This window comes from Coenobita brevimanus, chromosome 103 (assembly GCF_032717465.1).
Source record: "Coenobita brevimanus isolate Jiangsu-jjx chromosome 103, ASM3271746v2, whole genome shotgun sequence".
In the NCBI taxonomy this organism is placed as follows: domain Eukaryota; kingdom Metazoa; phylum Arthropoda; class Malacostraca; order Decapoda; family Coenobitidae; genus Coenobita; species Coenobita brevimanus.
Window position 1 is genome coordinate 5,100,581 of NC_137056.1, and position 23,931 is coordinate 5,124,511.

The 23,931-nt window shown below is 42.7% G+C and overlaps 1 protein-coding gene across 3 annotated transcripts in view; it reads right to left on the reverse strand.

The window, feature by feature from the left end:
* Positions 1 to 23,931, reverse strand: part of LOC145415725 (phospholipid hydroperoxide glutathione peroxidase-like) — a 40,940-nt gene that overhangs the window by 8,576 nt on the left and 8,433 nt on the right. For all 3 annotated transcript variants that reach the window (XM_080284951.1, XM_080284953.1, XM_080284952.1), the window contains exons 2-4: positions 10,283 to 10,347; positions 7,772 to 7,845; positions 7,458 to 7,602 (exon numbers count right to left, since the gene is read on the reverse strand). In XM_080284951.1, coding sequence (XP_080141077.1) covers positions 7,458 to 7,602; positions 7,772 to 7,845; positions 10,283 to 10,347 — 284 coding nt within the window. The remainder of the gene's footprint in view (positions 1 to 7,457; positions 7,603 to 7,771; positions 7,846 to 10,282; positions 10,348 to 23,931) is intronic.

Genomic DNA, 23,931 nt, shown 5'->3' on the forward strand with positions numbered 1-23,931 from the left:
CCCTTGTTTTCCAATGTCATAACAGCAATTCAAGATATTCTCACCTCTTGTAGCAAAATCAATATATTGTTGGTAATGAGGAATACAGTTCTCAAAATGTGAGCCATTAAAATTTCCTGTTATTATTTTAACTGCATCAGGAGAACTAGATTGAATCTTGCACACTTCATCATACAGGTGTTCTTCAGCAGTTTTCACATTAACACTAGGTGGGATGTATACAACTATTAAGATACAAAGGCCTCAAAGACAATGATATGAATTCAATATTGTCATTACAGACCTTGTTCAAAAGTTATATCCCTGCACCATCGATTGTTGACATAAGCACAAACACCACCACCACCACCGTTTTTTCCCCGATTCTGTTGATCTGTCACCTCTAATTAATTCAACACTATCTATTTGATAAGCAGAGACTTGGTCATTCTCTATGTCAAGGCAAGTCTCTGCTAAGCTGATAGCTGATGCTTTTCAGGATGCATAATTCCATTTGCACTGGGCCGCAAGTTCATCCACTTCATTCCTTACTGAGTGGACATTGCCTGACACACACATTGGTAGAGGAAGTTTTAAACTCCTCCTTCTGCACTGTACTCTTACCCAGCAACGCCGTCCTCATTTTCTCTCATACCCAGTATGTGTGCATTTAGGGCTGTCGTGCCAAGGGAAGCCAGAGACAGAAGTTCGTCATGGCTGGAAATGAGCCGCCCATCACTGTTTACATTCAGCCCACCATTTTCGCCAGCTGACAGGGACGCCTCACTAAAAATTATACCTCCCAGCACAAACTGACAAAGTAATGACAAAAGTCTTGCTCAGCATGATTACTAGTCACTTATGTATTGCCTGGCATATATGGAGACACCTCAAGCCATGAAAAATTGATCAGAAACTCGTAAAAACAGGGGAGCTGAAAGACACTGCTCACCCTCTGTGTGGCACCCCTCAAACTTCCACTAACTGACTCCTCCTGTGACGTCATCATCAGCTGCCGCCAATACACCCAAGCCTTCACAGAGACAGCCTTGGTACGGCCCAGACTTCGGTCTCGACATTTGCACTCTGGCCAGCATATGTAACACTGATTTCCCAGTGAGAGTGGTGTGTTTGTAATGCTCCCCGACCTCTCAGTGTGGAATTTTCCATTTAGTAACCAATCTCTACCACTTTCCCTAGTCACAGCTATGGGTATGAGTCATCACCCGGTACACGTGGCTCACATATATGGTTTTCCAGCCGTAACAGCACTGCACTTTGTCCAGTTAGCGTGTGGGAGGTGAAGGACGCAATACTTACCCATTTTTCCCTCACTGTCTTACAACTTTGCACTTTGGAAGCACTTTGAGAAGAAATACCCTTCTTTCCATTTCATTTTTTCCCCAGGTAGCACGAACTAGTGTAATGAATACCAATATTCTAAACCATGAGGTAGATGACTGTACTATTGGCTGGGCTTTTTGGCACAGTTTCCTGGCATTGGGTTAATGGTCTATCTATCTATCTATTGCCTGACTCCATAATCCCATAAGGGGTGGCCATTTGACTCTGAGTTATTTGTTTTATGGGGAGAGGCACTAACCCTCCACCAACCCACTTGCTGATACGTAGGGAGCACGTATGGTTTTCTCACTAATTACCAGGTATGTTATATAATACTGTACTACTAGTAGGCTTTTTGGCACAGTTTCCTGGCACTGGGCTAATGCTTTTCTCACTAATTATGTTATATAATGTACAGTAATACTTACTCCATTTCCACTTCATATCACATGTATGGAACATTGCATGTACAGTAATGTGCAAAATTAAACAAGGGCAAGAAATATAAATAAGTGCTACCTCAGAAGGTAATTTTCTATAGGTGTGCATAAGGTTTTCTTTCATTAGTGGTAGAGTAAGTCTACATATTTACATATTTATAAGCACTTCACATCAGCTTTTGGACTTTTGTCTCCCTCTCCATCCCCCACACCCCTCCCCATCCCGCTTGTCTCCCATTTGTGTGTGTGTGTGTGTAATTCACCGGGTCGGTCAGGATCACTTGATGGTCGTGATCGTTAGCTTTTTACCCACCCGGAAGGGAGCTGAGAGCTCATATAGTCCGATCTAAGGGCAAGGCTGTGACCTTCACACACGCACACACCCGTCCCCTTGCTCAAGGGGGACAGTAACCACCCACTTCATCAGTGAAACTTTTCGCAACCTTAGTGAGGTGCAAACTCCCGTCCACCAGTTGGCAAGCGAGAACGTTACCACTGCACCAGCAAGCGTGTGTGCGTGTGTGTGTGTGTGTGTGTGTGTGTGTGTGTGTGTGTGTGTGTGTAATTCACCGGGTCGGTCAGGATCACTTGATGGTCATGATCGTCAGCTTTTACCCTCCCGGAAGGGAGCTGAGAGCTCATATAGTCCGATCTAAGGGCAAGGCTGTGACCTTCACACACGCACACACCCGTCCCCTTGCTCCAGGGGGACAGTAACCACCCACTTCATCAGTGAAACTTTTCGCAACCTGAGCGAGGCTCGAACTCCCGTCCACCAGTTGGCAAGCGAGAACGTTACCACTGCACCAGCGAGCGGTGTGTGTGTGTGTGTAATTCACCGGGTCGGTCAGGATCACTTGATGGTCGTGATCGTCAGCTTTTACCCTCCCGGAAGGGAGCTGTGTGTGTGTGTGTGTGTGTGTGTGTGTGTGTGTGTGTGTGTGTGTGTGTGTGTGCGAGTGAGTGAGAGTGGGTGGGTGAGTGAGTGAGTGAGTGGGTGAGTGAGTGGGTGAGTGAGTGGGTGAGTGAGTGAGTGGGTGAGTGAGTGAGTGAGTGGTGGGTAAGTGATAGTGGTGAGTGAGACTGAATGAGAGTGGTGAGTGAGTGAGTGGTGAGCGAGTGGTGAGTGACTGATTGAGTTAGTGTCAGTGAATGTGTAAGTGAGTGAGTGAGTGAGTAGGTGAGAGCGAGTGAGTGAGAGTAGTGAGTGGTGAGTGAGTCATTGAATAAGTGAGATTGGGGGAGGAGGGGTAGAGGGGCTGTTTGGCTTTCTTGCCTCCTTCCCTGTGTCCCCACCCTCCCCCACCCCTGCATGTGATGTTTGATATGCCATTTTTTACCGACAGAACTTTTTATGCGGACAATTACATTACCTATGGTGTTTCTGTGTCAGTCTCTTTTGACTGAGTAAGGTGTGAGAGTTTGGGTTTGGGTTTGGGTCTGGAACACATCTCTGGCTTTTCTTCAGTATCTTATGGAGAAAACTGCTTCGATATCCAACATACTGACCGAACACTCCCACTGGCACACAATGCTGCCAGATATCGAGGTATAGGAGTACATGCTCCCACACACTTGTGCTTAAAACTCATGTTCATGGTGGAATGTGAAAAAGTGGTCTGGACAGTGCAATCCTGCACTCACAACACCGATGGGTCATTTTCTTGCATGCAGTGGGCCGACATTTTGTTGATGAACACACACAACAACGCCTGTGTGTCACACGCCCTGAAGTTGTTCAGCCCAGATGGATGAGAATATGCCTTCCCAGATACTGTGCGCTGGCCAACCTATCAGCCAGTGGCACCTGGTGCATTTGCCTCCTTCCTCTTGCAACCTCAACAGTTCCATACTTTTCAAGATGTCATGTCAGTTCTTTCTCATACATGTTTAAGGAAAGACTCTTACCCACAACCTTGTTGAAAAGTATGTAACTGTTTAGAATGCTGATATCCAAAAGATGTAGGAATGCCTTTTTATACCATCTGCATGAGTTCCAAAGGCAATCTATCTCTCCAATCTGCATGTCAGATTTATCCACAAGCCGCACGTTGATACTGTAATCACTGACGGCATCTGGCTTTAACAATGGTTGCCTGGTCCTGTAGTCTGTCTTGCCTGTGTTCTGCAAAACCCCACAGTGAACTGTCATAAGCATACTGACCTCTCGTTTGTCATGCCAAAGAATGGCCAACATGTTACCACATTTCCAGGTTAACTGGGCATCTTTCTCAGTCTTTTCTGGGAATGATGGAAAATTCCATCTCAGGGCACAAACAGTTCCACAGGACCCAGACCCATGTTGAAGCAAATACTGCATCAATGCTGGAGAAGTGTACTAAGTGTCAGTGTAGAAGATGTGGTTTTTGTGGAAGTATCTGTCCATCAGCACCTCTACCACAGCAGCAGAAAACCCATGGGGATCATCGCTGGGTATATCCACATCTGTAGCCGAGTACACTACCACATCCAGCACATATCCAGTCTTGCAATCGCATAAGACAAAGAGCTTTAGGCCAAAGTCATGTCGTTTGGAAGGTACATACTGAACAAATGCTAAACGCCCCAGAATTGAACATATGACTCGTCAATAACTACTTACTGACACAGCCGCAAAAGCCTGATAAATGACTCCTTCAGCATGGTATGAAGTGACCTGATATTCCACAACCTGTCATTTGGGGCTAGGCCATTGTTCCTGAAGTGTAGGAACTTGAGAATGGCCAAATACCTGTCACAGGCCATTTACAGGGCTACCCTGGTTTCACGATGGGATGCGTTAAGAAAAAACCCATTGCTAAGCAGGGTATTGTATGGCAGGGTTGATTTAACATGTAAAGTATAGGGATGTGTTTTTGAGCCTTGGGATTCCTCCCTAACCAAGTCCTAAACCCACCCAAATGAGTCCAAAAACAAGTTTATAGTCAATCTAAATGGCCTAACAGCTTTAAAAGAAGCTAACTTAAGCCTAAAACCTGTTAATAACTCAACAAAACCAGCAAATATAATCTGAAAATCATAAAAAATGGGTCAGAAAAAAATCAAACAGCTCTCATCACTTATTTCTGTAAGTCCATGTCCAGTCCTGGTCGTCACCCATGCTATCCCCCCGAGGCTATCCTTAGCACTCACTCATCCTCCTCAAAGCCTTCAAACTCCATCTCCAGCAGAGGGTGGGGGTGGGGGGGGGAAGGCTGGCGAGGTGGGGTGATGGTAGTGGGACTCTGCTGTAATGGCTCAGGAGGTGGTGATTCAAACTTTTAGCCAATCATCCCCACATGATACCTCGCAGGACCCATCGTAAAACCGGGGTAGGCCTATGATAGGCGGGGTAGGGTGGTATTTCTACCCTCATTGCTAATGCGGGGTATCATGCAGAGGGGTATCATATAGCGGGGTATCCCTGTTCTTACCAAAGACAGGTGTGTGTGTAAGATTTCATCCATATCCCAATACAGTAATCCCTCCAACATCCGACATAATAGAGCCAAACGCATGTACGGGACTTGGTTATGTCCGGGACTGGGGAAAAATGCCCCTTGACAGGTACTTATAGATCCCAACCCAACCTAACTTTGAAAGACACCTAAATAACTCCCTACCGGACATGCACAGCACCTATTTAAGACCCTATGCACACAAATAAGGGACAGAAACCATGAAATAAATGAAAAGGAACCAGAGAATGAGAAATTAGGAGTATGGAAAATATTTAGCAGTGTACAGGGTACTTACAACATGTCCGTGACCGTCGCGAAGATTAATCCACCGCCTCTATGGCTCGGACAATGGTGAAGGTACACTTGAAGCACGTACAGTAATCTAGTGTTGCACTGCACTTAATCCTTTCCACTGTGAATTGTAATTGTTTAACACTGCACATTCAGTTCTTACTTGCGCCACGCCAGTTGCAACATGCCAATGTTGCACTCTGCACTTAATTATTTGCACTCCCAATTCTAATTTCTTAACACTGTACAACAATATAAATTCCCATGTGGTCTCGTGGCAAGGTATTGCAGTTTATTCACTGTTTATTCACAAGAACGAGCACGTGGGCAGCCATGGCAATGAGTGTGCAGTCACGACGGTAGGTAGGCAAGAACTGGGAAGGATGCAGGAGCACTCTAGTGGACGTTGGAGGAACTACGTGCCAAAACATAGCTGTTCGTCACCATGCGACAAATTTAAAGTAGGGATGAACACATATAGGATTTCTTTTGCATTTTTACTTTTCTTTTGGCTATTTTTGGTGTCCATGGACCTGGGCCCAAAACGTCCAGGACTTGGGCATCCAGGTCTTAAAGGGATTACTGTAATGATGAAGGACATGCTTTTCTACGTGTGCCTTTATCATCACCAGCTCAAGCCACACATATGTTTCCCCCACCTCCACTGTCATCCATTCTTTCATTTTTGTACTCTGGGACATCAACACCAAGCCAGAGGACAGATATAGCCTGGTGAAAGTTCTTCTCCTCCAACAGGTGCTGCTTAATACTGGTAGTAAATACGGCTTGGAAAAAGGACAGGACTGTTGGTTGTCCTGCCCTCAGGTGTTCCCTCTGAACACTTGCTCATCCCATCAAAGGTAGGTAGGGTAGGCTGGAAGCCTTCACCCTCCTCCCACACAAAAGTGTCAAGCCTGCTGACGCCAGGGCTGCTGGAGTGTGATCTAGCAGGAATAAGGTGTCTCGAAGCACCACAAGCATGCCTATGACCATGGGCAGGTGCGTGTGGTTATGGTGGACGTGGGGGAGGATGCAAGTGATGACTCTCCTCTAGCGAAAACTCCCTGGGGTGATGCTGGCTTGCCACGTGTCCTCGATGGGGCTGCAGACCTTGTTTTCCTCACATATGAAGGGCCATGTTGTGGGGAAATGGCCCTTGAGGTGCTAGGCTGTGGTGGGTCATGGCAGAGAAGGAAGGCAACCTTCTTGTTCAGACTATGGTGAAGAGATGCGGCGGGAAGGGAGAGCGACCTTCTTGCTCAGTACGTGGTGGAGAGATGCGGTGGCGACATTTATGTAGAATGCAACTGTCATCGTCCCCACCATCTCATTCACTTTCCACACTTCCTGGTACATCCTCCTCTTCTTCAGTAACAAATGCGTCACTATCGTACGCTTCTTCAGCCTCCTGAAGCACTTTCAGGTCCTTATCTGACATGTCAGAGGGAGCAGGTTTGGGCACACGTGACACATCGCTCTCAACGCGATAACTTTTTCTGTTTTCTGAAGAAGTTTTGCCACTCTCTGCAAGAGTCGACACGGTATCAAGTACCCGCCCTATGGCACTGTCACTTAGCTCTTTCCTCACATCCTTCAGCAGGAGTTTGGCTGGAGTGGAAGATGCAAGGGGACTGCGGGTGGTGGCAACAGATTCAGACAAGGAAGATCCTGAAGACATCGTACCACACCTGGCCAGGGCGAGGGACAGACTGACTCACGCTCCAGTGTGGAGGCGGGAGTATGCCACCATCCTTTGGTGATGAGATAAACTGGCAGCCGCTTCAAACAATGGCATGAAAACAATTGCGGCTATAGACATCACCTGGCGTCCCTGATTCATAAACTTTGTGTCAGATATAACTGTACCCTAATGCCTAGGGGCTAGGCAATTTTTCTTTACTTTCCTGAGGTTTCAATAGCCATAACAAAGATATACTGTACAAGGAAAATTTACTTTTCTTACCTGGCCTCCAAATTGGTTGCAGGGGAAGGCAAGGATGCTAAGGCCTTGTGGCTCATACTTCTTGTGAAGCTGCACCAGTTCGGTGTAGTTCACGTCAGTCTTGCCTCACTTGCTGGCCACATTTACCACAATACACACTCGGTCCCTGGGGGTATGGGTATGCATTATTACGCCTATTGTATCAACCCATCTACAAAAATTTAAAAATTATTCAACATTTTGCCAAAACGGAAAACTAATGCAACAGATGAAGTCTCCATCCAGAAAAAAATAATAATAATAATAAAATAAAATAATAGTTACAGAAGACTGACCTATACTTCTCCATGGAGACTTCATTCCCATCAATATCAGTTGCAGAGAAGTCATAGAAAGATGAACCAGCTGCCTGAAATACAAATTTCTGTTAGTTCACAAAATTTACTTCAACCTACAGTATAGTACAGCAGTACCCCAAACAATGAAGGTGTTGATAATATGGATTATTGTAGCCGCTTAGGTGTGACCCCACTGAGTTCCACAGCTGGCACTTCTCGCAATGTCCCTCTGCTATGGCAGGTGGCGGGAATATTGGTGTAGATCCTGTAATCAGACGACTGGTAGTGTGCAGGCGAACTGAAACTGGAGCAGATCTGTTTAATCTCTCTTTATTTCGCCACAGAAAGATACAACTGCGATGAGAGTATTTTCAGCGTAGTAAGTCTCTCTTGTACGAAGGCTGAGTGTAATCTGCTGCCTGCCCTCTCTCTACCCAGCCTGTGAATGGCTTAGGTCAGCTTATTTAGAGATGCCACTTCTCTCAAAGACAACGAGAGAATATACATGAGTAGGCGTGTATTTCAACACTACTATGCACATTACTGGTATAAATCTCCATAAGGCAGTATTAATTACATAAAATATACCAACAGGATATATATTTCCCCAAGACCTAAACATACGCACTTTCATATACTTCTATCGCCTTCCCTCACCCTCACTGTTTATGTCAGAAAAATGCTGGCTTTGCAGGTCTGGGCGCCCCTCCTATTCCCATGCCACACATACAGTGTAGTTGTGTTTGGTTGATTGTCTTCACACTATATTACACACTCTTTCATTATGAATAAACATTTCTCTATGTAATATGTAAAAATAGTGTGAGACTCCAACTCATCACAGAAACGATGTCTGGCACCAGACATTATCAGTAAACCCTATCAGTTCAATGACAGTATTTACTGACTGCTATCTCTAGATAATTTTATTCAAAAGCCATCTTGTGCTGAAGGCATGTATTTCACCCCTCTAATTTAAAATCCTTACTATACTGAATAAAATCATCTGGAGGGAGCACAAGTACAATATATACAAGTGTCCCTGGGCTGAAGAGGTCGAGAAAAATTATCCCAGGATTGTCAGTACATGGCAAAATTTTGTCACTGCATAGGTACTGGCGCAACATATGTACTGTATTTAATTTCTTTCCCCCCGATTTTTTTTTTCTTTCTCAAGATGACTTTAATCAGATAACTGGACATCTCTCATGGTGAAGAGGTCTGACTTTAATCAGGTAAGTGAACATCTCTCATACTGAGCAGGTCTGACTACCTCTGTGACCCCTTTCAGTAAAATGACATCCTTTGTAGTTTTCATTTCTGCATGATAATTTCTTATGCTAAAGGAACATATTTCATAGCAAAAGGATTTACATTCATAAGATACCATGCTTCCTCTTAAAGAATCCTCATATTGAGTCTGGCTGTGGTAAAGCTGATGTTTTCAACTGACTGGAAGTTAAACCAAGTGACAAAACCACCTAATTACTTCCCAAAAGTTATTGGCAGCTGTTGGGAAAAGACAAATCCAGGATGCTAAGTAAGATCTGTAATGCTGAGAGTTTCAGTATGGATATTGACTCTGTCTACTTGTGGCTGAGTTCCTGCCTCAGAGTGCTGAGTCTGTGTGACTAGACAGTTCTGCTGAGTTCAATGGATGAAAGAGGCAGTTTGAATAATAATGGGGGTCGAGGAATCATTGCCAGAGGCTTCTGGGATGCATCAACATTTTCTCATTAGATTAACGGGGACACTCTCCATCCACTCACTCGATGTAGTGCTGCTCTCGGGTGTCTGCCCTTTCCTCTCCCTCATCCTTCTTTCCTTCCATCCTCTTCTGTCTTTCTTTCCTTCATTCTTTCCTCATCCTTCTGCCTAAGGGTGACTTTACACTCCCTCTTCTGTCGTTCTTACCTTCATTCTTTCCTCTTCCTTCTGCCTGTGGGTGACTCTACACTAAGTGACAAGCCAAATGGTTTCCTGTACACCAGGAAACCGTTTACTACATTGAGCGGTAACCATACAACCAAATTATGGCGCCTGGTGGTTTAGTGGGTAATTAAGGTGCTTCAATCAGTTTGAGCCAGTGAAGGTTTCAATCCAAGGGGTGGTTGGGGTTTATTGCTCACGTAATGCCACTCAGGGATGAGTGAGGCTCGTCACTCTCATCTTAAATGTCAGGACCAACTTGCCTAGCCCCAGGCTCCTACGCTCCTCATGGGGCAACACAGGATTGGATGAATGAATGAATGAATTGACATCCTCAACAAAAACAACTTCTGATAACATGGAGTTAAGATGATACCAACTGACAGTGTTGTGTATGCATGGGGGGGGGGGGAGTATTAATGAACCTACAAGCTACATGCTGTTTTGTGAAGATGCTCTCTCTTACCCTAAATTAAGTACAGAACTGCAATCAGCCATCATTTGACTGTTTAAATGTTATCAACACATCCTATTATGGGTGTCATGCATTAGGCTAATAAATAAGCTACGTGTACTCACCATGACAAAGGTCCTTGAGTATGATGCCAAACAGGCACCACCACTAACTGCTATTAGGCTTTGAGCTGAAAAGGATGATAAAATCATTAACACTAAGAAACAAGCAACTTAAAGTTTGTGTAGATTAAATATAGCTCAAATATTCTACAAAAATATGTGGTACATCATACTACAGCAACTTATGGTTGCATAGAAAACACATATCTCAAAAAGACAGAAATAATACAAGGTATTATAAATACCATTTTCAATGAATTAGTTTTATATAACAGGTCCAAACTTATTCGTATATACCATACTTGGTAGCTATATATCCTATCTATTTGAATTACTGGTGTAAAGAAACCCTTGTCCTACAGGCTATAACTGCAAAACATCTCAACTAATGCTATCTGTTTAATGCTATATATCCATGATACACATCACTGCAAAATGTCAAAGAAGTTAAATTGATGTCAAGGAAAAAATGAATACATAAATAAATAAACAAAAAACACACAGCAACCACCACTGCACCAAACAAGTACAGGAAACTACTGTGAATCCTGTGAGTACCAACTCAAGTGGCAGGAGACTGTTGACTGGCAGGCCTGGCAGCTGACATGCAGATGTGTGAGGAATGACATCACCATAGAGTAAGCCTTATTTACAGCCTAGTCACCAATTTTTCTTCTGTCATACTCCCAACCCACATGCTCAAGTTGACTTCATCCTTTGCATTTGTCCTCATACATAAAGAGGAACAATAAAATAATATAAATCATGTACATTATACTGCAACAAAAGATTGTTTTGAAAAGCATCAAAGACTTTTGACTGCTATACCGTATTCATAATATGCTGGTACTGAAACACTGGTAGGAAAATACTGAACAATGAATTCTCAACATCCACCAGTATATAGCTCTGGGTTTCATCTGTGAAAAGTGGTTAATATACAGACGTTCACACAGCTGAAACACCAGAACACATAAATAAGGGTGACGTACTGTACAGGTCATCACACCCTGTATCCTCTTCTTTCCTATCTTTTTCTCTATATTTCCCTCTGTGCCTTCCATGAATTTCAAGCTCCACTTTATCTCCCACTCCTTCCCTCCATAATCACTTTTTCTCTCTCTCATTCAATTCTCCCCTCCCTCCCTCCCCTTAAAATTCTCCATAAAACTTTACCCTCACTCCACCCTCACTCCTTTTGTCATCTCTCTCACCATTCCAACTCCTTCCCTCATCTCTCCCTCCCTCCCTCCATCCACTCAAACTCTCATCACTGAACCTCCACCTATCCTTACCCCACCACTTTATACATCCACTTCTTCTTCCCTCACCCTCATTCACTCTATGTCAAATTCTGTCACAATGCTTCTTCCCTCCACGCTTACTTCAATCATTCACACCCTCACTCATTCTCAGCTCCCTCAAACACTCACTCACTCAGTCATTCCCTACTCACTCTCACTTATTTTCACACCATCAGTCATTCATTCAACTACTCATTCTCACTCATTCGCCCACCCACCTACTCACTCAACTCACTCAGTAACTCACGCATTCACTCACAATCACTCACTCATTTACTCACTCACTCTCACTCATTCACTCATGTTTTCGTTGCCCAAGGGGATTTCATTAACATATTTCTTAGAGATATACAGTATTTTGTTTATGTACTGTGTGAACACATTTTATTATAAGGCTGTTTTTGAGTGAAAATGTGACAGGTAATCCCCCAAACATTTATTGTTTATGACGATGTAGCATAAGGGTCCCTGGACTGCTGATGGTTTTCTGATTAACCCCTACTGCTGCAGCGGCCCTAAACATTTCCTACATCTGTGGTACGGGAAAAACGGTTTTAAAAATTGTGTTTTCATCATGTGCTTCGACCAACTTATACCTAACCAAACATGATAACATTTCAGTCAGACAATTACATTCCACAATGATGATTCACAACCCCACTCATTAACCCTAAGTATATAGCAGGCGCAAAAAATGACAAAATTTCACAATAATTTAAGCGGCTCTTGCGGAATGTATGACAGTCTACGATCAACATTTCTAGAATGCTATACACAGCTGAGGAGTTAAAACAAGACTGCTTCTAAGTTTAGTGTTTCCATTTTCTTGCCTTTACTGGATGCCTCAACCTTCACTTGGATACCTGTATTTTACAGTTGAATAACCCTTACTATCTGTTACTATGCTATCAATGAAAACAAGGCTGATTTTAAATGGATATAAATAACATACAAGCCAATGTGAAGGTGTAATGTGTAAATTAAATTGCTTAGGAAGACCTGCTTTATAGTCTCCTCTCCTGTCCTGAATACCGCTGAATATTATGGAGGCAGCCAGGCCCACAACATGAGCTAGACATTTGTTCAGAGGAAATGAAACTTACATGGATTTTATGCCTTGATAACTACTACTGGGCATTTGGATTGCTGATACTTAATGCCAGCAAAATCCAAAGCCAAAGTAATCAATCGAAAGTGGGGATTAGTAAGGTCAGAATGGTTGTCAGTATGTTTAACAAACTTACTTTAACATTCTTCAATAAATTCAATACCAGTACACATATTTAATCAACATATAAATATAGCTGAGGGAAACAATGGATAGAGTTGAAGCAGGCTCTTCTGTCTCTACACCTGTAAATACCAAGTAAGTTTCATGGTTAACCACCACACATATTAAGTAATGCAGTTCCCTCACACTGTATACAAGAAATGATGCAAAATTCCTTATCATCATCATCATCATCACAATACAGTAGTGTATTATAAATTACTGTATATGAAGCTAGTACAACTATTCAAACTAAGGTATGTTTGAAAAAAAAATAGAAAAAATTCTAATATGAAGCAGTAAATTACAGTAATCACTCGATTATCCGGATGCTCCATATCCAAAAGTTAGGCCTTGGCTCTATCATATATATCCGTATCCGTACAGTATTTATTTGTCCATATCCGAACATAAAATTTCTGACCGCCAACTGGGTGGCCTACAAATTCAAAAAAATCAGTTTGGTGGCCAGCCGGCCTCTCTGGCCAAGCGTTGGTAATAGGCCCTCACCCACAAGCTAAGCAAATATGGCTGTCCGACTCCTCACCCAACGGCTCAACCCCAGCCGCCCGGATCTCTTAGATGCTACCAGCCGCATGTAAGTAATACAGATCCTAACCCACAAACTGAGCAAATATGGCTGTCTGCCTCCTCACTGAGTGGTCAAAGTACCCTGGCCTACTGGATCACTAGGGGTTAGCAGCTGCATGCGAGTAATATAGACCCTAATCCACAAGCTGAGCAGAAATGGCTGTCCGCCTCACTACCAAATTGTCAAAGTTGCCTGGCCCCCTCTCGAACCAAGCTGCATGCTGGTAAAAGAATGTAACCCACCAGCTGAGCAGAAATGACTGTCTGCCTCCCTAACGAAAGGTCAAAGTCGCCTGGCTGGCCAGTAGAGACCTGGCGTCACTGTGTTCAGTGGCAGTTACCACATGTCCCCACTCTGTCCTGTTCCAACAGTTGGAGAAGGAGTTTCAGGACATTTGTTAAGTGATTACTAGCGATGGGCAATACCAATGATTAAAGTTAGATAAGATACCGATTACCGGCACTTTGTTGGTCAGTATCAATGGTATAGATTACAGATACCAACAGATAGGTGGTTTCATAACTAATACCTTTTCAGTCCAATGAACAACCTAAAAATTTAATAAAATTACTCCATGGGCTCAGTCCGGGTTAAAATAATGATATGACGACTATTTTAGTGGAATGTGAGCACCAAAACTGGCATTCAGTGCACTAATAAATCTTAAAATCATCATTTTCCAATGAAATAGTATTTTTGAAAATACGTTTTCATGTACAGCAGTGACAGTAATCGATATCTAGCCATCAGTATTGATGCCTGCAGATAAACAGTTAGTATTGGAAGTATCAGTATTTTGGTACAGACATGGCCACCACTGGTGATTATGTTAGCCACTAGCAGACATGGGGTCTATTACTGGGTTTCTATTACTATTACTAAAAATTTCAATTGCTCTCTATTATATTACTATTATAATTACTTTAGTGGTCATCTATTACTATTACTATTACTTGGTCATGTATTAGTATTACTATTACTATTAATATATTATTTATGATAATGGTATTAAATTGAAAATGGTTTTTATTTTCACTATCGTTGGGAGGCTGTTCCACTGAATGCACAAGTGTGCTTTGATCACCTAATGGCCTATTAACCACTCTCCATTCTGCACAGTCTCCTGTGGTGTACCTGCAGCTTGGAGGGCAGCCAACAGGTAACCAGGGTGAGAAGGCGGTTTTTATTGATTATGGTAAACGGTATTAAAGAAGTGTCTGTAACGGGAAAGTAATATACAGTTATCTATTACTTTGCCTTCTATTACTATTACAGCCAGGAACTTGTGATCTATTACTATTACTATTAATTTAAAAACCCTGTAATAGTCTATTACTACTACATATTACTATTACCCCAGGTCTGGCCACTAGACCACGCGGGATTACTGTACACTAGAGGCTAATGGGTTATGATGCCTGTCCGCCATTCACTGGGTGGTAAGTAGGCCTACTGTACTTTATTAACATTCTTTTAACAAGTTTTGCCTTCTTCATTCATTCATCTGTGGATTTTTGTTGTGTTATGCATTGTTTTCTTAGTGTCTTGCATTATAATGGATATTCCCATGTGAGTTTTGAAGTCCTGAATAAATAAAAGACCAAAGAAAACTGTCACAATTAGGTGGGGTACTGTACATAAAGGCTGGGTATGGGTGGGGTATTGGTAGGTAGGATTTTGCTCTGTATCCAAATTTCGTCCGTATCTGAATACAGTACACCGATGGATCTACTATATAATGTCGGATAATCAAAGGATTACTGTAGTGCTCTATTTAAGATATGGCTTTCTCTATTAGTTTGTCATGGATCTGGCTTCCACAATATACCTGTGGTATGTACTACAAAGGAGGAGGCAAGGTCCAAAGAATGCTAAGCTTAAGACTGGAGGCCAAGGTTAGAATCAATGAATGTTAAGGTTAAATCCAAAAAATACCAAGCCAAGGTCTGAAAAATGGCAAAGTTTGGTCTGAAAAAGACCGTCCCATGGTTTGATCCAAAGAATAGCAAAAGTTAGGCTATGTATGAAAAATACTAAGTTAAGGTCCAAAAAACGGCAAGGTTAAGTCTTAGGTTGGGTCCAAATGAATAATTGACAATGACTGAATATCAGGTACTAGCTATTTAAACCATCCCTAAAATCTTCCAGTACCCTATTTTAATTCTTTAAGGTAAAGATGACACATCTATTACCAAGTTTCATTGTGTTTTTATCCAACCCCATTTCCCTCCCACTTCAGCCCTTGCTTTCTTGGAGAAAGATGGGAGGAGGTTAAAACTGTCAGAACCCACTTAAATTTGGAAAAATTTGACATTATTTGTGATAGGTGGGTGAATAAGAGATGTAGTTGTAATAAAAGTTGACTGCAAGATAATGCTGATTTCATGTGTGTGGTGTGTCGCAGAGAGCATGTGGAGATTATCAGACATGGAAGGATTTATCTTGCTGGTGAATCTCGAGTGAGTGGAAGAGTTTTGTTACTTGGTCGACAAATGCGCTGAAGGTGGGGCTGGAGAAAGCTTGGAGGCTAGAGTGAGGAGTAGTTGGAAGAAGTTCAGGGAGCTGTTGCCTCTCCTGACACTGAGAGAGCTCTCCCTCCGTGCTAAGGGATTTTTGTATGTAGCATGTGTTAGGAGTGTAATGCCATATGGTAATGCGACCTGGGCAGTTAAGGCAGAGGAAATTCAAAGGCTCAAAAATACAGAAGTGACAATGATTAGGTGGATGTGCAGTGCATCCATGAATGCAAGGCCTGGGGGGGCTAGGTTTACTATGGAAGAGTTGAGAGGAAGGTTGAGGTTGGAGCATACTGTACTGGTGTTGTTATAAGGAGGCGTAGATTGGGATGGTTTGGGCATGTGGTGAGGATGGGGGATGGCAAGTGGGTGCAGGAAGTGAGAAGTGTGAATGTTATGGGGAGGGTCACAAGAGACAGACCTAAAAAGATCTCGGATATGGGACTGAATAGGGAGACACCCAAAGATCCAGTAGCATGCAGAACTACCATTAGGTGACCAAGGTCAAAGCATGCAAGCATGCTGGAGCCTTTATAAATGAAACAAAATTATATATATATATATATATATATATACCAGTACATATATATACAGTACCCTCGCATCCAAGATGGGTTTGTCCGTGACGTTTTGCGTCAAAGACGGAGACCATAGAAAATAATCCAACATATTGCTGTTTTACGGTTGCATACGTTCAATACGGAACCAACAGTTTATAACAGAGCAAATCCAAGGAGAATACAGTTATGACGGTCTCACCCGGTCTAACACGGTTCCTGCAACCGGGAGAGTGACGTGATTGCAATGTTGTCCATTAAATATTGGCATCTAGTCATGTGATGAGCAGGCGGGGCTTGCATTTGCCTCCCTCATCAGAACGTCGTGGACACACTGTATGTTGCACTCAGCGTTTGCCCCTAGGTTATTGGCTCCCTTATGTAACCATGCCTAGAAAACTGTCTGCTAACCCCCTGAAGTGCCGCCATCTACCTCAGGGTACTACCTGGAGATAACTGAGGTACTAAGCTTGAGATTACAAGCTCAGAAACACACTCTTTCAAGGTGAGGAAATTTGTTTGCTGTTGTTGTTATTTTGTTTTTGTTCTCCTTTACCATGAGCAAACAACACCAGTGCCCTTGCTGCAGCAGGTCTGTAGCAAAAAGTGCACAAGCATTGAAGTGCGCCTACTGCAGTGAGTGGGTTCATATAGCTTGTGAAAATTTGGAAGCAGGCGACTATCCATTTATGAAGAAGAGCCACAAGCTGGGCTTTCACTGACTCTGTAGCCAATGTGTTGCACCAGTGGACAAGATCTTGGCTGGTGGAGGAAGAAATGTAACCAAGAGGGAGTTTGAAGATAAAGTTACTGGCCCGATCTTTCAGGCAATTAGAGACGATTCAAACAGATTGGAGGCACTAGAAACCAAGGTCTCATCACCCATGGCAGTCACGCAAGATCAGGCCAAGTCATCTGCGCATGCTGTTCGCAGGTCTCTCGTGGGGGAAGGGAAGGATCTGCCTGGGGGAGAGACTGAGATCAGTGCTCATGGCCAGAAAAAAGCCATTCATAGTCAGCATGTACTGATTGTGAAACCAAAGAGTGGTGCTGATGCCCTGACAAATCAGATGGGACCAGAAGACATCAGAGGTGTACTTAACTCGGTACCGGCTGATAACTGCCTTAAGACCAAGGCTGGTGGGCTGGTAATGAAGTTTCTGTCAGCTGTGGCCAAAGGTGAAGCAACTGGGGAGCTGAGTGATAATTTTGGCTCTGAGGGCACTTTTTGTATATCAGAGCCAAAGAAAATGTTGCCTAAAATGACCATGACAGGTCTTTTCTCTTACACGGGTGATTCTAACAACATCCCAAACACTCTGAGAAAAAACAATAAAATTAAGATGCTCGTTGATCGAGGTTGTACCCTCAACCTTCACTTCACAAGAACAAGGAGTGACACCAAAACTGCTGTCTTGAAGATGTCGCCAGAGGTGAGATCCTCCATTGTAGAACAGGGCAATTACATCTATGTGGATCTTACAAGATGCCGCGCTTTTGACAGATTCTGGGTTACACAGTGTCATCACTGTCAGGGCTTTGGTCATACATCTGAGAGATGTTCTAGGAAAAATGATGAACCTAAATGTGTCTTTTGTGCTGGAGCCCATTAATCTAAGGATTGTAATAACAGAAATTCTCCTAAATGCATCAAATGCTCTTCTTTAAGACATCAAGATGCTAATTCAAATTCACAGTTGGTTGCCCATTTTGCATCAAGTAGAGACTGTCCAATTATGATAATCTAACTTTACATGCTAAATTTTTTCACTTTGGGATCAGGCTAGGTGGGAGGAAGACTGGGTGAGCATAAACATATCCAGTTTGTGGGAAACTGCAAACAAATGATCGAGATGCACATGGCGCCCGCCACATTTGAGTTTCTTTCTAATTTTTACCCATTTGGGGGGAATTTTAAAACTTTTTTTGTATAAATATTCCTCAGGATATTTGTGCCGTTAGTTTGGGGTTGCTGTTAGAATGAATGCTGTTAAATCGAGGTTTAACTGTATATGATGTAGTTTGTATTATATAAGAGAGATGTCACAATTCTTGTAATTGTAAAAATAATGTACAGTATGTGTGTCGAAAGCTATTGAATTCACAAAGGAAGAGCTGGCACTTTTGAGAAACAAAAGGCCAGATTATTATTATTACACTCAAACCTTGATTTAAGGGATCTCCATTTAAGGGATTTAGGATTTAAGGGACTCCATATTCTACCTGACAAATGGGCAAGACTATTAAAAAATGATATGTAATGTCTAGGGTTTACACACAAATATGTTGCTTTATACAGTACCCATAAAATAATATTCATAATCATATAAATAAGTGAAACAAGCACTGCATTTCATAATAAGATTGTCTTTATATGTGGTAAAACAATAGACATTTTCAAGTAAGGGACAAGTTGATTACCCATTTGGTCCCTTAAACTGAGGTTTGAGTGTATTATTATTATTACCAAAAAAGGTCAAGGTTGATGTTTTTAGGGACACTTTTAGAAGATTTTGTGACAATATTAATTTTTTCCATAAGGTCTTGTGTTGGTCCAATAAGTTTCTTGTCCAAGACAGGATCCTCAGGCGACAATATTACCATTTTGGACGTCAGGGTACTGTGTATATATATATATACACAGTATATATAATCATCGTCATCATCAGCCGTTTGAGTATCCACTGCAAGACCGGCCTATCCCGACTGAAGTGGGGATGACACAGCCTATGTATCTCTACCAAGTGGCTTAGGCTGTTTGGTAGAGATTGTATGTAGGGTGAGAAGTGCTTGTAAGTGTGATTGTAATGTTGGAGTGGCTTTAAATGTGTGTGTGTGTAGTCTGTGAACCAAGTGTAATCGGCCCACGCAAGCCAACTGAGTGCAAGCATACTTTATAGTATGTGACACTGGTTCAACCACAGCACCCTTTATGTCTGCCAAATCAGTATGTGGCCAGGAGAACACTCCCAAAGTTTATTACCCTGGCGGGGCGCGAACCCTCGTTCTCCAGTGTACTAAAATGCACATTTTACCACTGTACCACAGAGGCTCCATTGCTTTGTTTCATTTTTAAAGGCTCCAACATGCTTGCATACGTCGGCCTTGGTCACCTAATGGCAGCTCTCCATGCTGCACGATCCATTGCTGCCTCCCTGTTCAGTCCCTTAACCCTGAGGTCACACTTAATGACCTCGTCCCATGTCTTTCTCGGTCTACCCCTCATAACCCCACCACCAATATTAACACTTCTCACTTTCCTCACCCAATTATCATCCCCCATCCTCTCCACATGTCCAAACCATCTCAATCTACCTCTCCTCATCACAACACCAATACACTCCGGTCCTATCCTACCTCTCAACTCTCCCATCGTAAACCCAGCCCCCCCGCACCTTGCACGCAGGGACGCACTACACATCCACCTAACCATTGTCATTTCTATACGTCTGAGCCGGCGAATATCCTCCTCCTATACTGCCCAGGTCTCACTACCATACAGTATTACACTCCTAACACATGCTGCATACAAAGACCCCTTAGCATGTAGGAAGAGCCCCCTCAATGTCAGAAGAGGCAACAGCTCCCTGAACTTCTTCCAACCACTTCTCACCCTAGCCACAGAGCTAGCTCCAGCCCCACCTCCAGCACACAATATGTCTCCCAAATAACAAAACTCTTCCACACACTCAAGAGATTCACCAGCAAGTTCAATCCTTTCACGCCTGACAATCTCCATCTGCTCTCCCTGACACGCAGTACACACAAAATCAGCATTATCTCGCAGTCTACCTCTGATACCACTACATCTCTTGTGCACTCGTTTATCACAAACACCACACAAGATGGAATTATTTGCCATGCCCTTGTGGCAAACTGCACATGGCCACTCTCCCTCGTCTTTGACAGTACCGCCACCAACCCTAGATATCATCACTTTTGTTTTATCTGCATTTACCCTTAAGCCCTTGTGCCCCATACCATCTCTCCACTTCCTACACTTTTCCTCCACCTCCCTTTCGTTCTCTGCAATCAACGCCAAATCATCAGCATACAGCATGGGAGTCCGTTTCTAAAGTCACGTGAGAGGGCTTCAAGTACCATGATAAACAACATGGGACTCAAAACTGACCCCTGATGCACACCAACATTCACGGAAAACTCATCACTCAAATCTCCATTCACTCTTACCTGGGTGCGAGCACCCACATTCACAGCCATAACCACCCTAACCAGCCACTCCTCCAAGCCAAGCTTTCTCATTGCCCACTTCACCACCTCTCTAGGGACTCTGTCAAAGGTCTTTTCCAAATCAACAAAAACAAAATGCAGATCCCTTCTCCTACCAATATATTTTTCCTGAAGCTGTCAAACAGTGAATATGGCATCAGTGGTCCCCCTACCTGGCATAAACCCAAACTGCATCTCATCAATATTCACTCTTTGTCTAATCTTACCTTCTAAAACTCTCTCCATTATCTGATCTAAAAGCTTTATACCTCTATAATTTCCTCTTTCCAGGGCATCACCCTTCCCTTTACACACATTTACAATTATACTCTTCAGCCAATCATCTGGGATAACACACTCATAAATAATCATATTTATCAGGTCAGTGACTAACTTCACCCCTATATCTCCTGAGGCCTTCAACATTTCAGCAGTCAACCCAGACACGCCTGCTGCCTTCTCCACCTTCATCCTGCCTATTGCTTCACTCACAGTAGCAGCATCAGTCAAAGGCCAAGGGCCAAACACTGGATCTGCTGGCTCCAAACCTTCCCTGTCCCAGTCAAATTCCTCATTCAACAACCAGCTATAATGCTCTCTCCATGCATCTTTAATATCCTCACTGTTCACCACTACCCTTCCTTCATCATTCTTCACACACTGCTCACCTATAATATCCCGATTATCCCTCTTCATCTGATTTGCCACCTTAAATATCAGATTTCTCCTTTCCCCAAGATTTAGGTTATCAAGTAAAAGTCTCTGTGACTCAGACTTCACCCTGTATACCTCTCTTCTAGCCCTACGCTTGGCAGCCAAGTATTCCTCCTTGCTACCACCCTTCTTCCATTCCCAGAAAAGCCTTCTTTCTCCTTAACTGCAGCTTCTACACCCTCATCCCACCACCAAGTTACTTATGTCTTGGTGGTCCTCTTGTCCAACCGCATATTACATCAGTAACTCTCAAAAGATTGTTCTTGAGGGCTCTGTACTGTTCATTAATGCCTCTGTCTACAGCTCCCTGTTCTGCCACCACTCTCCTCATCTCGCAATAGAAGGCATCTCTTACTACTTGGTTTTTCAGCTTCCATATTTTCCTCCTAGGTACATAAGTCTTCTTTTTCATCACTTGTTCTTTAAGCACCATATCACAAATCAATAGACTGTGCTACTGCACACTCCTCACTTCCATATATATATATATATATATATATATATATACACATACACACACACACACACACACACACACACACACACACACACACTCGCCCCTCGATTTCCTGGACTAAAATGGAGAGAGACCAGTCCGGGAACCCCAAAAGTCCGGCCCCACATACCATTCCTCGGACTATTACCAAACTTTGTCCGAATTTTCCAATACTGTCCGGCAATTATTCCGACATTCTAGAGCATTCTGGAATGTAGGCTACCTATACCAACATAACTAACATACGGTACACAGTACATAAAATAATAACACTGACACAATAACAATAATAATAACTGACACAATCGCAGTATTTTGCTAGTTACAACCCTAAGAATGATTGGTTAGACAGTTGTTGACGAGAATGTACAGGGTATGATAGAGGATCAGAAAGCTGAAGAGAAAGAGGAAAATGAACAAGGAATGGAACACCACAAGGTGAGCCAACCACTCATCAGTTGACCGAGATACAAACATGCAATCATCAAATGTGATCTCAATCTTGGACCAAATCGGCAATTTTAGTTGGAAAATATTTTAATCTTTATCACCATATAGGTTTGTACAGCTAATTATTTGAAATTCAGTCAAAAACTTGTGCTTAATTTGATTATTAATAGAAAACTAGGATTCAGGGCAAAAATTTCTTAAAGTTAGCAGAAGTGTTTTGCCTCTAGCCTAACAACTCGCCTTGTATTTCATGTATGAAAATATCTTTTTGTATGTGTTACAAATGGCCTTTATCGAGTCAAAACCTTGCTAAAATTATACTGTGTTGTGCAGCAGACTGCTTATAGTTTTATATGAGAGAATAATGGCCAGACTTTTGTGAGAATCCAGGATTTGTACAGGCATTTGTCTGGCATTTGATAATATTGTCCGGCCTCAGCCCATGTCCAGGAAATCTGAAAACTGGGAAATTGGGGTACAGGAAATCAAGGGGCGAGTGTATACAGTATATACATGTATCTATATATATATATATACTGTATATATATATATATATATATATATATATATATACAGTAAAACCTCGATTTAAAGGCATTCATTCTAACGGCAACCCCAAACTAACAGCACAAATCTCCCGAGAAATATTTATGCAAAAAAAAAAATTAAAAATTCCCCCCAAATGGGTAAGAATTAGAAAGAAATTCAAATGTGGCAGGCGCCACGTACATCTCAATCGTCTGTTTGCAGTTTCCCGCCAACTGGGTATGTTTATGCTCACCCAGTCTTCCTTCCAGCTAGCCTGACCCCAAAGTGAAAAAAAATTAGCATGTAAGGTTAGATTTAAGAACTAGTGTTATAGACTTCATAACTTGGTGAACTTATTTACGTAGTGCCATCTATTCTACTCCAACCTCCCAACTAACTTAACTGGATTACTGTACAGTAGATTCGCGATTTAAAACCAAATGAAACAATGGTCTTAAATTAACACGAACATTAAATTTCTCCCATAATTATATAACAGCACGGTAACGCCACTCAACTGCACGAGAGAAACTGTGGGAAATGGGTGTTTTGGTACTGGATTTCCAGATACAACTCGTGTGTTATGCTTTTGTCGGTCACCGACTGGTTTCCTCGACCCGACCCGACCCACATGATCCCCATACCACCAGCCACAGCCTGCTGCCTACCTCAATGTTGTGTGAACGGTCACTATGATGAGAAGTTTATCTGCTTACTTCCTTGCTCCTCGTTTCCTCTCAGAACTGAGCACGTGGTTCCAAACTACAGTAAAAGTCCAATATTTCGGCATCCAATTCCCCGGCAAATCTCACATTTCGGCAGTTTTGAGAAATAGTCCCATTTACGAAAATCTCCGATCGTTCGGGAGATTCTCCGATTTTTTTCGTCAGTCTTGAAATTCTCCATGAGGCTCGCCAGCTAGCTACCCGCCTTTACCCGCCTTAGTGAGTGAGATAGTGAAAGTGATGGAACGAGTCTACCACTGCCATGAAGCT